This window comes from Camelus dromedarius, chromosome 29 (genome assembly GCF_036321535.1).
Source record: "Camelus dromedarius isolate mCamDro1 chromosome 29, mCamDro1.pat, whole genome shotgun sequence".
Lineage (NCBI taxonomy): Eukaryota > Metazoa > Chordata > Mammalia > Artiodactyla > Camelidae > Camelus > Camelus dromedarius.
Genome location: NC_087464.1, coordinates 27,597,470 through 27,610,112, shown reverse-complemented (window position 1 = coordinate 27,610,112; position 12,643 = coordinate 27,597,470). Strand labels below are relative to the sequence as shown.

The 12,643-nt window shown below is 56.9% G+C and overlaps 1 protein-coding gene across 1 annotated transcript in view; it reads right to left on the bottom strand.

Moving 5' to 3' along the window:
* ITGA11 (integrin subunit alpha 11) overlaps nt 1-12,643 on the bottom strand; it is a 111,469-nt gene that overhangs the window by 33,159 nt on the left and 65,667 nt on the right. The window contains exons 8-11 of the mRNA XM_064480790.1: nt 11,503-11,647; nt 10,965-11,130; nt 9,559-9,629; nt 882-1,026 (exon numbers count right to left, since the gene is read on the bottom strand). Coding sequence (XP_064336860.1) covers nt 882-1,026; nt 9,559-9,629; nt 10,965-11,130; nt 11,503-11,647 — 527 coding nt within the window. The remainder of the gene's footprint in view (nt 1-881; nt 1,027-9,558; nt 9,630-10,964; nt 11,131-11,502; nt 11,648-12,643) is intronic.

Here is a 12,643-nt window from a genome sequence, read left to right as displayed (position 1 = left end):
CTGGCCCTGGGCCTTGGGCTTCCTCAGGAGGAGGGACGGTGGTCGTGGGAGGGTCTTGGGGGCAGGCGTGGGCCGACTCTCACAGCCCCAAGCAGCGCTGAGAGCTTCCTGCTTCCCAGCTGTCTGCTGGCTGTGGTTTCAGTTCCCATGTGGCTCTCTGACCAGCAGGCGGGGCCACCCTGAAAGCTGGACAGCCGCCCTGACAGCCTGACCAGAGGTCCCGTGGCCAGAAGTCCATCAGCTTCCTCAGCATGGAGGCGGTGAGCCTGACCTCCCAGTCTCCTTGCTCCAAACTCCCCTCTCCCTCAGGGAGCATCGGGAGGAACCTTCCAGAGACCCCAGACACTGCCCTCACTGGTGACCCCAAGGAGGAGGAGGAGGGGAAAGGCCCTCCCTCAGGACTCCACCCAAGGCGGTAACTAGGGTGGAGGCAAGATGGCTGGAGCCTGGCTCCATCCCACCAGGGCCTCCTGGGAGGACAAGGAAGCCTCTGCTGGGCCCGGGGGGATGGGAAGAATGTTCAGCCTGCTGCTCCTGCAGGCATTTCGTACAGATACATCACTATCTCCCTACTGCCCACATGAAGCAGCTCAGCCCCCAGAACCTGGCATCCGAGGTGTCCCACTGCCACCTGCCCCCACCTGCCCCTCCCCTCCGCTCCAGCACACAGATCTGCTTCAGTGTCCTGACCCGCCCGGCACTTCCCACAGCTCCCCTCTTTGTCTGGCCCTTCTTGGCAGATTCAAATCTTTTCCTGCCCTGGGGACCCAGTGTAGGCCCTGGCTTTGGCACAATGGGGCCAGACTGCACCAGCACGCTCGCTGGACCACAACCACCCAAGCCCTGGAGACTGCCAGCCATCCCTCGGCTCTGGCTCTTACCTAGGTACGCGCCGTGGTTCTTGAGCTCCTCAGGGAACTCCTTCAGGTAGGACTCACGGAGAGGAATGACCTTCCCGCCGCTGGTCTCCTTGAGTACAGCTCCATTCCAGTCATAGGCGCCAACGGCTCCCAGCAGAACCCCATCCTGACATTGGGGAAGGGACACACATCAGCTCGTGCCCCCCAGCTGCCCCTCGCCAGGAAGCCGCCCCAGGCCCCACAACCCTGAAGCAACTGCCAGCCCCCTCGGGCACCTTTACCAGCCCAACTTCCAGCCAGGACTCGGCCTTTGAATGAGCTGAGGACCTTCTCGCTCCATTCTATTCTTAGCACAAAATGGGTCAAGCTGATTCCAAGGATGGGATCTTGGGGGAAAAGGAATGTTCTAGAAGCAAACTCCAAACCCAAGACCAAAGCTCTGTTCCCCTTTGGGCTTCAGACTCTCCAGGAAACCTCTTGTCTCCGTCCCTTCCTTCTGACACTCCCTCAGGCGCTGCCCCTACGCTTCTCCCCTTTCGACACTCCTCTGCGGGGTCTGGGTGGCTTTCCCTCTTCGTTTCTTCAGGAGAAATGCACTGTTTTGTGCCAGACATTCGATTGTTGCTGGGGATACCATCCCTGCTCTCAGGGAGCTTGTAGATACCAAACAAATACACAAATAAATGTAACACTTGCAAACTGTGATAAATGCCATGGTGAGAGTTAGTTCAGATTGAGATGGGGGTCAGGAAAAGCGCTCTGAGCAAGTGATGCTTACCCAGATGCCTGGAGGGGAAGGACAGCTTGTACAGAGGCCCTGAGGCTGGAGAGAGTTCAGAGCCTTTGGTTTTAAGGAACTGAAAGCTGATGGGGCTGGAGCCCTGAGTGAGAGGAGCAGGGTGGCTTAGTGAGGCTGGACAACACCTTAAGCACAGGAGCTTGTCTTCAGTTGCAGGGGCAGCAGATGCTGCAATACTCGGGCTCCCCAGGGGGAAGTCTTCAAGGTCATTTCCAAGGACTGGGTCCACTCAGTCTCTGGGCTGCCCCTGCATCCTGGCCCCCTCCACAACTGCCCACACAACTAGTGGGTACTTCGGGAAGACCAACAGCAAGCACTCAGAAGAGGGTGAGAAGTGACAAGGGACAGTGAGGGGCTGAGGAGCGGGGTGAAAGCAGGCAAGGGCCACCTTCCTGGGCCACCTTGGTGACCACGGGCCATCCCAAAGCAGGAGCATCCAGCTTTGCATCCCAGCTTTGGGCTGTAAAAGCACACGTTGGTAAGGTCACCTCTCTCCCACTGAGCCCTCCTTCGGCCCAGCTGGTTGGTGAGATTTGAGGTTTCCCCCACCACTTGGGGACCAAGGCACTCAATTTCTCCTTGCCCCCGAAGCAACGGTACCAACAGAAAAATGTGACTCTGGCCTGGGGACATTCAGAGCCACAACTAGACACACAGGCAGAGCACCCATGCACTAATTTTTTTGGTGGTGGTGGAGGGGGTGAGATTGGAAACCTTAATAAGCTAAGCTTCCTTTTCTCATTTCCAAGCTGTCACTTTAAAGAGTAAAGTTGATCTTCTGTAAGGGTTAAGAAGCCCTAATATTCCATAGGTAGAACTAACTGTTCAGACAGAATGTTTTTACAGCTATAAGTAAGCTGGTCTTGGGTGAGTCTGATGGACTTCGCTGTGTTTCATGTTGCACTTTCTGATTAGCTTTCTCCCTCTTACTCTGTGTGCCTCCGCCTGGCAGAGTCTGACAATCTGGCGGGGCCAGGATCCCGGTCAGGGCCTCAGAGACTCACCGCCAACATTCCCCGCACTTGGGATGTGTTCCATTCTTTGTGGAATCCTTTCTCATCCAGTCACCCATTTGTATGGGACCAGTGGGACAGATATTCATTGTCTGCACTAGACAACTAAGCACCTGAGGTTCAGAGAGGGAAAGAGAGTTGCCCAAGGTCACACAGCAGGTCAGAGGCAGGGCTGGGACTTCCACCAGGGAGGTGGGTTGGACAGAGGAGAAAATACCCATCTGCTTCCTGGAAGCCCCTGGATTCTGCTTCCGATGCAACTGCAGACCAGGCTTCTTTGCTTCATGGAGAGGCCTTTGAAGATAAATGTCTGGCTCTGCAGATGACCAGAAGCCTTAGCAATGTACTGAGAAGGGCTGGGTCACCCCGGATGCCTGGGGTTCAGCTGAGGGAGACCTGACTCACCCCATGTGGGGCTTGGGAATTCCACCAGGGTTTCTGGATTTGGAAGCACCGGGCTCACCTTGGGCCATCTTACCCCTGCAGTGGCTGCAGGCTTGAGCTCCCAGGGAGAGGCCCTTTCCTGAGTGGGGTCTGCTGGGGGCTGGGGAGAGTTCCACCTAGGACAGTGTGCCCTGTGTGGAGTGGGCTGGCTGTGAGGGCAAGCCAAGGCCACCAAGGCAAACCTCAGTATGTCACAAGGTTTTCCCAGCTGGGGGAGCCCAGACGTTTTGAGTTTGGAAAAAATCTGGAAGGGTGGGGCCAAAACAAGGGCCAAAGCTTTGACAGAAGCAGCCAGGCTTGCAAGCCTAGCTGGAAAACAAACAGGGCATTCTGGGGAAGAGCCGGGTCCCACACTGCAGGCCTGGCACCAGCTCCCTGACTCACGGCCTCCTCTCCTACGAGGCCACCCGGGCTCCCACCAGATATGACCAGGGTGTGCCTGGTGGCCTTGCACAGATGGACCATCGGCACCAAGGCAGCCCCTTGGCTGACTCTCCTGGTGCTATGTGCCGAAGTGAGCACGCAGGCTTGGTGGGCCTCCAAAGGCCTAAGGCCAAGTCCATGGCCTCCCGGAGAACCACCTGCACCTGCACTCACCCAGGTGTGGCGCCCACCATCGGACGCTGCCAGCTCGACTCTCAGCTGCCCTCTGACCCACCCTGCAGCCTTGCCAGTCGAGGGAATGCCTCCTGGATTGCGACCATATCTCCCCAGACTCGGAGTTCCAGCCAGCCCTTGTCCCCAGCCGGGGTCTGGCCACATCCCCACCACGGGAAGCAGCGTAGTCTCGGGCAGCGGTTCCCAAATTGGGAGCTTTAGACCTCCGGGCAATGTTCGGCAATGCCTAGGCAAGTTTCTGCTGTCACAGCTGGGGCGGGGGTGGGGTTGCTGCGCCCTCGGGTGGGTGGAAGCAGGGCGGATGCTGAACACTTGCGATACCCAGCAGCAAAGGTGGAGCCAGCCCAGATGGTCAACAGGGCCACGCTGAGAATCCCCGGCCGGGGGTTAGAGCAGGAACTCTGGGGTCAGACATTCCTGAGTTCTAGCTCGAATTCCAAAGCTTCTAGCTGTGTGACCTTGGGGAAGTGCCTCTCTCTCTTTCTGCTGAAGGGGCCTCAGCTGTCAATAGCTTTGCCGTGAGAATTAGCATTTGGAATCCTTGACAGGGCGCTTGGCAGCCAATAAGGACTAAGGACACAGTAGCTCTTCTCACTCATAAATTCCTGCATAAAGCACATCTGGGGAGGAGGAGTCAAAGAGTCGGATCTCACAGTCAAGCCGGGCCTACAGGTGAGTCACAGAGCAGGCAGCCATGAGGAATGATCCGACAGAGGCAAGGACAGTCTGTTCTGAGGGCCCACAGGAGGGAGTGACCAGCTGAGGGGGTGGGTCAGTTTGCAGTGGAGTTAGGAAAGGATTTGAAGAAAACCTTACTTGATTTATTATGAAGTAAGTCTCAAAGTGCAAAGTTCCAGTTCCAAGGCGCAAGACTCAATTCCACACGTATTTTTTTCAGACATCTGCTCAAAGACCGAGTTTCAGAGAGGTTAAATGATTCATCTGAGGCCACACAGCCAGGCAGTGCTTCCTCTTGCCTGGCAGTAACGGAACGAGAACCCCAGGTGCCAGCAGTTCTTGGCACTGGTGAGGCAGGGCTGCGGGGCAGGTGGAGGTGGCCGCCGCTGGCCCCGTGCACAGGGAGACCACCTAGAGGGCACTGAGCGCTGGCCCCCTCCCCCGATGCCCCCATGGCTCCTTTGCCTGCACGTCCATCACCAGAGGGACCACAGCAGGGGTGGGAGCCTGCTCCAGGAGCCCTTCTGAGGCGAATGCGTTGTTAGAGGGTGGATTATCTTTCACTAGCTGCTTAGGTGCTCTCGGTAGAAGACGTGTTTTCATTAAGTCTAGAGCAGAGCCTGAGGAAGGGGTGTTTGGGAGTTTAGACGGGGCTGGCCAGGAAAGACCCAGAAGCGAGCCCGCAGCCTTTCTGGGGAGAGGGGTCCCTCCCCGTCTGCGGTGCTGGAAGCTGGCGGGCAGGGTGGTGCAGGGGGCGCACGGGGGCTAAGGGCGTGCTGTACTCCACTGCTCATGCCACATCAGAGGACTGGTCCCTTCTGTTCAGTGGTCTGCGAACAAGGCCCAGGAGTCGGGCACTGGGCTCCAGGCACAGCCTGAGGACCTGGGGCTGGGCTTAGGGAGACCTCGATGAACCAGAAACGAGTCCTGCCCCCAGAAGTCCACATGCAAACAGCCCAGGACAGCGTGGCGGAGACCCTGGCTGTGCTGGCCTGGCCTGGCCTCCTGGGGCAGGCCCCCGGACAGCCCTGACCGCCCGCCCCAGAGCTGGCAGGGGCAGGAGTCCACCGCTCAGGGCAAAGGGGGCTCAGCCAGGGTTTGCAGATTTTCGGTATCGCCACTCCTTGTACCACTATGGACGAGCACCTTTTAGTTTTGATTGAATCACGGACACAAACTCTTAGGAAAGACATAAGACTTAGTTCAAATGCAAAACTCTCAGGAAAGATGAAAACTGTAAATCTTCAACAGCCGAAAACCTTATAGAATAGCCAGTAACCTGAGCTATCCAGTCTACAACCCCAGGAGGGCTGGTGCAAAGGGCACAGGCTGAAGAGGCAGGGGTGGCTGGGGCTGTTGGTCTGGGAGCCAAGAGGCTCTCCCCTCCTCCACATTGGCCTGTTTCAAATGTAGCTGAGAGCTGGTCCTGCCGGACCACGGTGTGTGATTTAAAGGAAAAACGATCTATTTCCGTCCTGGGTGAGTGGCCAAGCCTTTTATTAGGGTGACGAGATCAGCCTAATAAAACTGCTTCCTTCTGTAAACGTCTGGTGTTGGGGAGATTTATGGAGTGTGCTGTAGGAGGGCCCATCGCGGGTGGGGCTCCTCTGCGGCTCCGTCCGTCACCGCTGGCATCAGCTTCCATGGTCTTCTTCCTTCCTCTACACCTTCCCCCAGGGCCCATGGGGTTATAGACTCCTAGAGGGATGGATGGATCCCTTCTGCAAGCTTTCTGGCAAATGCATGCAGCTTTATCTTGGTTTCTCAGCTTGACAGGGAGCTCACCACCTCAGCAGGCAGCCAGCACTAACAGAAGCCACTCCAGCTCTTAACGGTCTTTGCATTCATTTCAAAACACTACGGAGCCACTGGCTTACAAATCCATTCTAAAATTTGGCCAAGGATCCACAGCTGGTCTTCCTGATGGTAATTTCCAGATTATTCTCTTTCCCCTTTTTGCAAATCAAGACTGGAATTTCCTGGGGCTCCAGATCCCTGGGTTTTCCCAGCTCTGCCCTTTGGCCATCAGCCTGGGATGTAATGCCTGTGGCCTGAGGCATTGGCTCTTCCAGGGGCCAAGGCATGTCTTGGGGGTCTCCTCTCCTAACCTGGGTTCTGGTCCCCCGTCCTCTTGGTCCCCTCTTTCCCCTTCCTAACTGCAAGGCTGGTTTCCTCGCTAGGTAAGATGGCAGCAGACCAGGCGATCAGGCCTGGTCTTTCCTCTGCCACTTGGGAACATCCTGCAGGGTCCTTCCCGTGGGACTAGGGGTCTTTCCTTCTGACATCACTCAACGGGCCCAGGGCAGATGAAGGCTCTTCCAGCACACGTGCAGGAAGCAGCTGTCGGAAGCTGTCTGTGGAGCATTTCCAGAGGAGACGGCGTCCAGGGGCTCACCCAGGAGATGGACTGACTCGGGCTCAAGATCCATTCTGGGCAAAGTTGAAAGGCCAGACCCTCCTGCCCTCAATCCCCAGAGAGGTCTTACAGACCTGGAGAGCTGCAGGGCTGCACGCCCAGGGACTCGAGATGGCTGTGGACAATTATGACGGTATCAGCAGCCTGGCACCAAAAAGCCTCTGTGCTCTAAAATAGCAACCCAGTGGCCTGTCACAGGGCCAGACAGCCCACCATCATTGCACCATTCCTTTGGATTTGGAAGGGTTTTATTAATTTAAAATTTGTTTAAAAGTATTAAAGAGTCTCAGATTTAAATATAATCACTGTCTCCTTCAAAGTCTTATCAGATAAAAACTTCCAGATGCTCGTCACTTGAAAACAAGACACAGGGTAACAGAAGAACTGGGGTCTGTATCTCCAGGATGGGGAGAGGCACCCTCGGTCTCTCGGATTAGGGGAGGAAGCTGCAGGGAGCAGCGTACGACCTTGACCTAAACAGCCAGCTGGGCTCTGAGCTGCTGGTCTCCCCCTGCAGCCGGGGAACCCATGGACCCTGCAGGGACTCATCTTATTTGACACACTCAGCTGCTGGGGCCATCACCAGGATTCAGCTAAACTTCCCCAAATCCCTGAAGCTTGTCTTAGCTGCCCTTCTCTTTAGGCTCCCCAATTCCTGAGGACACACAGATCACAGTATTAGAAAGCAGAAGACTGAACTTACAATTTAAATCTTTCTCCCTAACCAGACTGTGAGCAGCTGTCAGCTGAAATGTTTCCTTCATCTCTTTACACATCCCAAGTGCCCTGTACCGAGCTGGGCAGACAGGGAGATGCTGGAAAAATGACTGAGGAATGGATGACGGACACAAGAGACATCCTCTCCCCCTCACTGCCCCTGACATCAGGGCTGCCCTGCGTGTGCTCGGACTTCCCAGGTCCTGGGTGCACAACTCCCTCTCTGCTCCTGCTTGCTGTCCCCCATGGCTGCTGAAGTCCTCGTCCTCACGGGGCTGCCCAGGTGCACCTCCCCCAGCCCATGATCACCCGCTGCCTTGATTAGCATTAGATGGGCGCATGCGGTTCCCACTGAGCAGGGGTGGGGGGCGGTCTCCACAGGGGCTCCGTGGGTAGGGGCCTCCTGAAGCCGCACACCTGTACCAGGAGAAGCCTACAGCTTCTGTCATCTCCTCTCTAAGCTGAGGACTGCCGTTGGGCATCGCCTGCACGTTGACTCCTGTTTGGCAAGAATAATTTCTGCTTCCTTTTAATGCCTTAGTCGCATTTGACAAATGTTTGTATGATTTCATGAAATTGAATTTCCTGTTGCATTTTCTAATCAGCCCTGACCCAGAGTCAGGAGACAGGGACGAGTCCAGGGCTGGACGCCTGACCTGTGTGAAGGAAAGCTTTCGTCCTTCTTGGCACCTGGCCCCTTACCCTCAGGCTCAGAGCTCCTTGAGGGCAGGGCACTCACCTCTGCACCTCCTGGGACCCAGCACAGGGCTGAGCACAGAACAGGCACTGAAAAAACTTGCTGGTGTGACCACCTAAAACTGGACAACTCTTGTCACCAGCTGACTTTGCAAGGTTGTTTCTGAGCATGAACGAGGCACGGAAGTTTCCTGGAAGGACTGCACGTGCTCTGCACATCTCACAGGACTGCTCTCAACACAGTGCACTCGTATTTCTATCCCACTGTATCCAGGCGGTCCCGAAAGTCCAGATGCAGCTCAGGAAACGCTGAGCATGAGTCGCGTTCCCGCCCATCTGCTGCGGTGTGCTGTGCACGTGCCCCCCTCCCCTCCGATCAGGGATCTCTGACTCAGCCCCCCCTTAGATTCTGTCACCCTTACGGGGCAGCTGCTCGGTTTGGGGGGAGCGGCATGAGGCTAATATCTCACGTGCATCACTTCAGTGGGTCACTCAGACCTCCTGGGATGCAGTTTCTTTATCTGGGAACTGGAACAAGGGCTCCAGCCCCATCACCTCAGAGGAGCTGGGAGAATCCTGTGGGATGACAAGCGTGATACACAAGTGCGCTGGACTGACGGGCCTTTTCTGGCAAATCAGGAGGATAAACCCACTTGCATGGGGATAGCCGGGCAGAGCGCACACACCCCTAGGGCACCCATGTGTCCGGAGCCGGCCCGCGAGGCACGGCTGATACCGGCAGTGCAGGCCTTCCCCGCGAGGGGCTCCCAGGCAGGGACGCTCCCTTAGAGCTGATACCGTGTTCTCACAGGCGTGGACCCCTCTGCCTGTCCGGCAATCCTGCTGAGGCTTCGAGCCCCATCTTGAGACTCAGAACCGGGTGACGCGCGAAGGGCAAGTGAGGGCCTGAGGCTCCAGGCTCCACGTGTCTGCCCGGGACCTCTGCACGGGATGCCGCGTCTGCACACGGACCGCCCGCCAGATCACATGTGGCACATCTGCACACCCCCGAGCTGCACCCTGCACACGCAGGCCACCCGGGCAGGCACGAGCACGTGCAAGGGGTTTGGCCACATTGGCCTAGTTTTGCACAAGGCTCTGTGCGCTGAATGGGGGGGTGACCGTCATATCAGCACCTTGCACGGGAGGGCCTGAGACAGCTCATTGTAAGCTGAAGACCTTGACTTCCGTCTTCCGGCCACAGAAGATGAGAGGCAGAGACCCCAGGAAAGAGAGAAAGGGCGATGAGACAGCTCAGGAATGGTGGGCGACCACCTGGAGTTGGGGGCGTGTGGAGGGGCTCTAACGTGTGCTTACCTCCACCACGTGAGAGGAGAAGCCTGTCTGTGACATCTCCAGCCCGAAGGAGGTTTCGTTCTTGTTGGTGCCTGAAACAGACGGACAGAAAGACGTCAGCTCCGCACCTGATTTCTTAGCGCCAGACACGCCTGCAGCTCGATCCCCAGTGCCTGTGATCCAGAAGCACCTTGAGGGAGGCGAGAGGGGCCCCGGGTCTGAGCCCAACTCGTCTGCCCCAGCTGCTGGCACCTTCAGGCGGCCGCCTGGCTTTATTATCAGCAGTCCACTCCCTGCTGAGAAAGGCTTGAGACAACTTGTATTACAGGGCAGCATGCTACAAGCCTGTCAAAACAGGAGAAAGACCCAGAAAAGTGCCCGGAAAGAAACAGTCCACGTTGTTGGCAAGAAATGGAATTTCCCACTTTGTTCGTTCCTACTATTCACCAGATTTGGTTCCAGATGCCTCTGGACAGTTCCCAAACATCGACTCCACCCTGCGGACGGAGCCGTGTCACACCACAGCTCTGCATGAGGGTTAGGGTTAGGGCTGGGGTTAGACGTGTGCGGAGGGCACCTCCCAACATAGGGCTCCCTGACGTGTCCCTGGAGCAATGTTCTTGCCAAGCGAGGCGGCCGCTTAGATTACAAGTGTTTTGGGTGTTAAACTCCACCGAGAGTATCAGCGCCAGGTTCCCCTTCCCCTCTTCTGCCACCGTTCATGAGGGCCGTCTTTCTCTCCTCCTGTGTCTGCAGCCCGTCACCCCTGGCGCAGAGGAGCCTGCTGGGCTCTGGGATGCTGCCCGTGCTCTCCTTGACCACCGCCCCACGTGGCGGAGCCCAGCACAGCAAGGCCCCTCTGCAGCAATACGTGGTGCAAACAAGACTCCTGCCAACCAAAGCTGGACTCAGAGTCGTAAGGAGAGAGACAACCTGAGGGAACCCTGCACAGAGTGCTTTCCGGAGCGGGAGCGGGAGGCCGTGGGGCTCTGGGAGCGAGCAGCTCCGGGGTGGGGGGTGGGGGGGTGGGCTCAGCGGCTTGGCTAGGGTTGCCAGATAAGACCCGGACGCCCTGTTAAACGTGAGTTTCAGACAAACAACAAGTGGGTTTTTAGGGCATGTCTACCACAAATACTGTATCTTATATCTGCTAAATCTGGCAACCCTCGTTCAAACCCCAACTCCTTCCCAGGCTGCGGGAGGTCTGGCAAGTCACTTAACCCCTTCAAGCTGCCGTTTCCTCCACTGTCAACGATCCAGCTTCCCGGGCTGTTTGGAAAGAGCACAGCCTCACGTCCAGCCCAGGGACCACAAGTGCTGGCGCTGCTCACGAAGGGGGCGCTCCTGCCAAACCACCCTGCTCTACAGGGCTGGGCTTCACCTGCTGAGCCCAGGCACGTGGACCCCTCTCAGTCAGCCGCGCTCACCCTCCAAGCTGAAGATCCGGTCCCCCAGGGCATCAACGATGTCCTTCAGGGCCGCCTCGTCAGTGACGTTGAAGAAGTGCTTGTCATCCGGGTCACTGGCGATGTATTTGATCTCGTTGAGGAAAGCTTCTGGATTGATCCCCCTGCGGTTGTAGTAGCCCAGGACCTGCCAGGGAACAGGGGCGGGGCCACACACCAGGACATGGCATGGACCTCCCCACACACCCACGGCCCCAGACCCTGGCTGCAGGACAGGCCGGAGCCCCTGTTCTAAGGCAGGGCACGAAGTGTTGGGCGGCTTGCGGGTGTTTCCTGGTTTTCTGAGGCTTCAGCACCTCCTTGGCAATGGAGGGAAAAAACAGCACAAACCTGCAACTGTTGTGGACAGGAATGGACAGTGCAGAAGGAAGAGGATGCACAAGGGGAGGCCCCCTGGGCCTGGATGGCTAGTTCACTGCCCAGTAAACGCCTGCCCGGAGTCCCCAGCGGGGTGACAGCCAAGCTTCCAGAAGGTGGGCTGGGGCAGGACGGGACTCACGGCCACGGCGTATCTGGTCACGTTGTCCCTCTCGCTCTGCTGGATCACCTTCTCCAGGTCCGGGCTGTCGTGGGACTCCCCGTCTGTGATGACAATCATCACCTTCTTGGCCCCTTTCCTGCCGCCCTTCTGGAAAGCCTCCGAGCTGGAACCCAGATGCAGGGGAGGGTCACAAAGGGGAGGTGAGAGTGGGGCAGCCTGGCTGAGCCCTGGGCAACCCAGGAGATGCTGGACCTCAAACCAAAGCAGAAGCTGGATCCAGACCCTGAGGCCACTCGTTCGCCCGCTGCTCAGATGGGTCTTAAATCAGCTTGTCTTTAAAAAGCAACTTGCAAAAGCCCCTCTGGGCTCTTGACCGCACTGTTTTGTGCAAGCAGAGGGGATGGATTGGGCCTGGGAGGGGGGTTCAGGGTCAGGTGGAGACCCTTAGAGGCCTTAATTTCATGGTTCAGAAAGCCAGCTGCACATTAGAATCACCTGGGGAGTTAAAAAAAAATGAGGTCCAGAGGTCCAGGCCCCGTTGGACTTACGAAATCAGAATCTCCGGCGTGTGGCCTGGAAACCAGCATTTCCCAAACGTTCTCACTAGCCTCAGAACCGAGATCCACTTGCCTCAGTACTGCAGAGGTGCTGGGCCAGAGCGATTCAGCACCCAGACAACTGACCCCGGGGTGTGCACGCCGAAACTCGACAAGGCTCTGATTTTCCCCCCGAGAACAGCTCTGATCCTATTTTGGGAACTATTAAATATCAAACTCTGTGACAAATATTCCTCTGTCTCGCTTTTTATCGTTTTCAGTGCCCGGAGCAGATGCATGGCCTGCCTGTTGGGCAGTCCAGCCAGGGGAGAGACTCTTGTAGCTGGCAACCCATCTACGAAGCAGGAACGCCTGGCTCCTGAACCATCACCAGCTCTGGGTGCCTGTGTGGCCAACTCTCCTTACAAGGACAGTGGTGTGGTCTAGCCAAGAGTCTGGCCCAGCAGGTAGAATTTTCCAGTAAAGACTTGAAAATACATGTTACCCTTAGACTCTGCAGTGATTCCTCCTGGGTCTGACCCACAGATTTAAGCGCTGCGATGCCAGGTGAAATCTCATCTCCAGGCCCCAGGCTTTGGTTACCTGAGGTACCTTTTGTTACA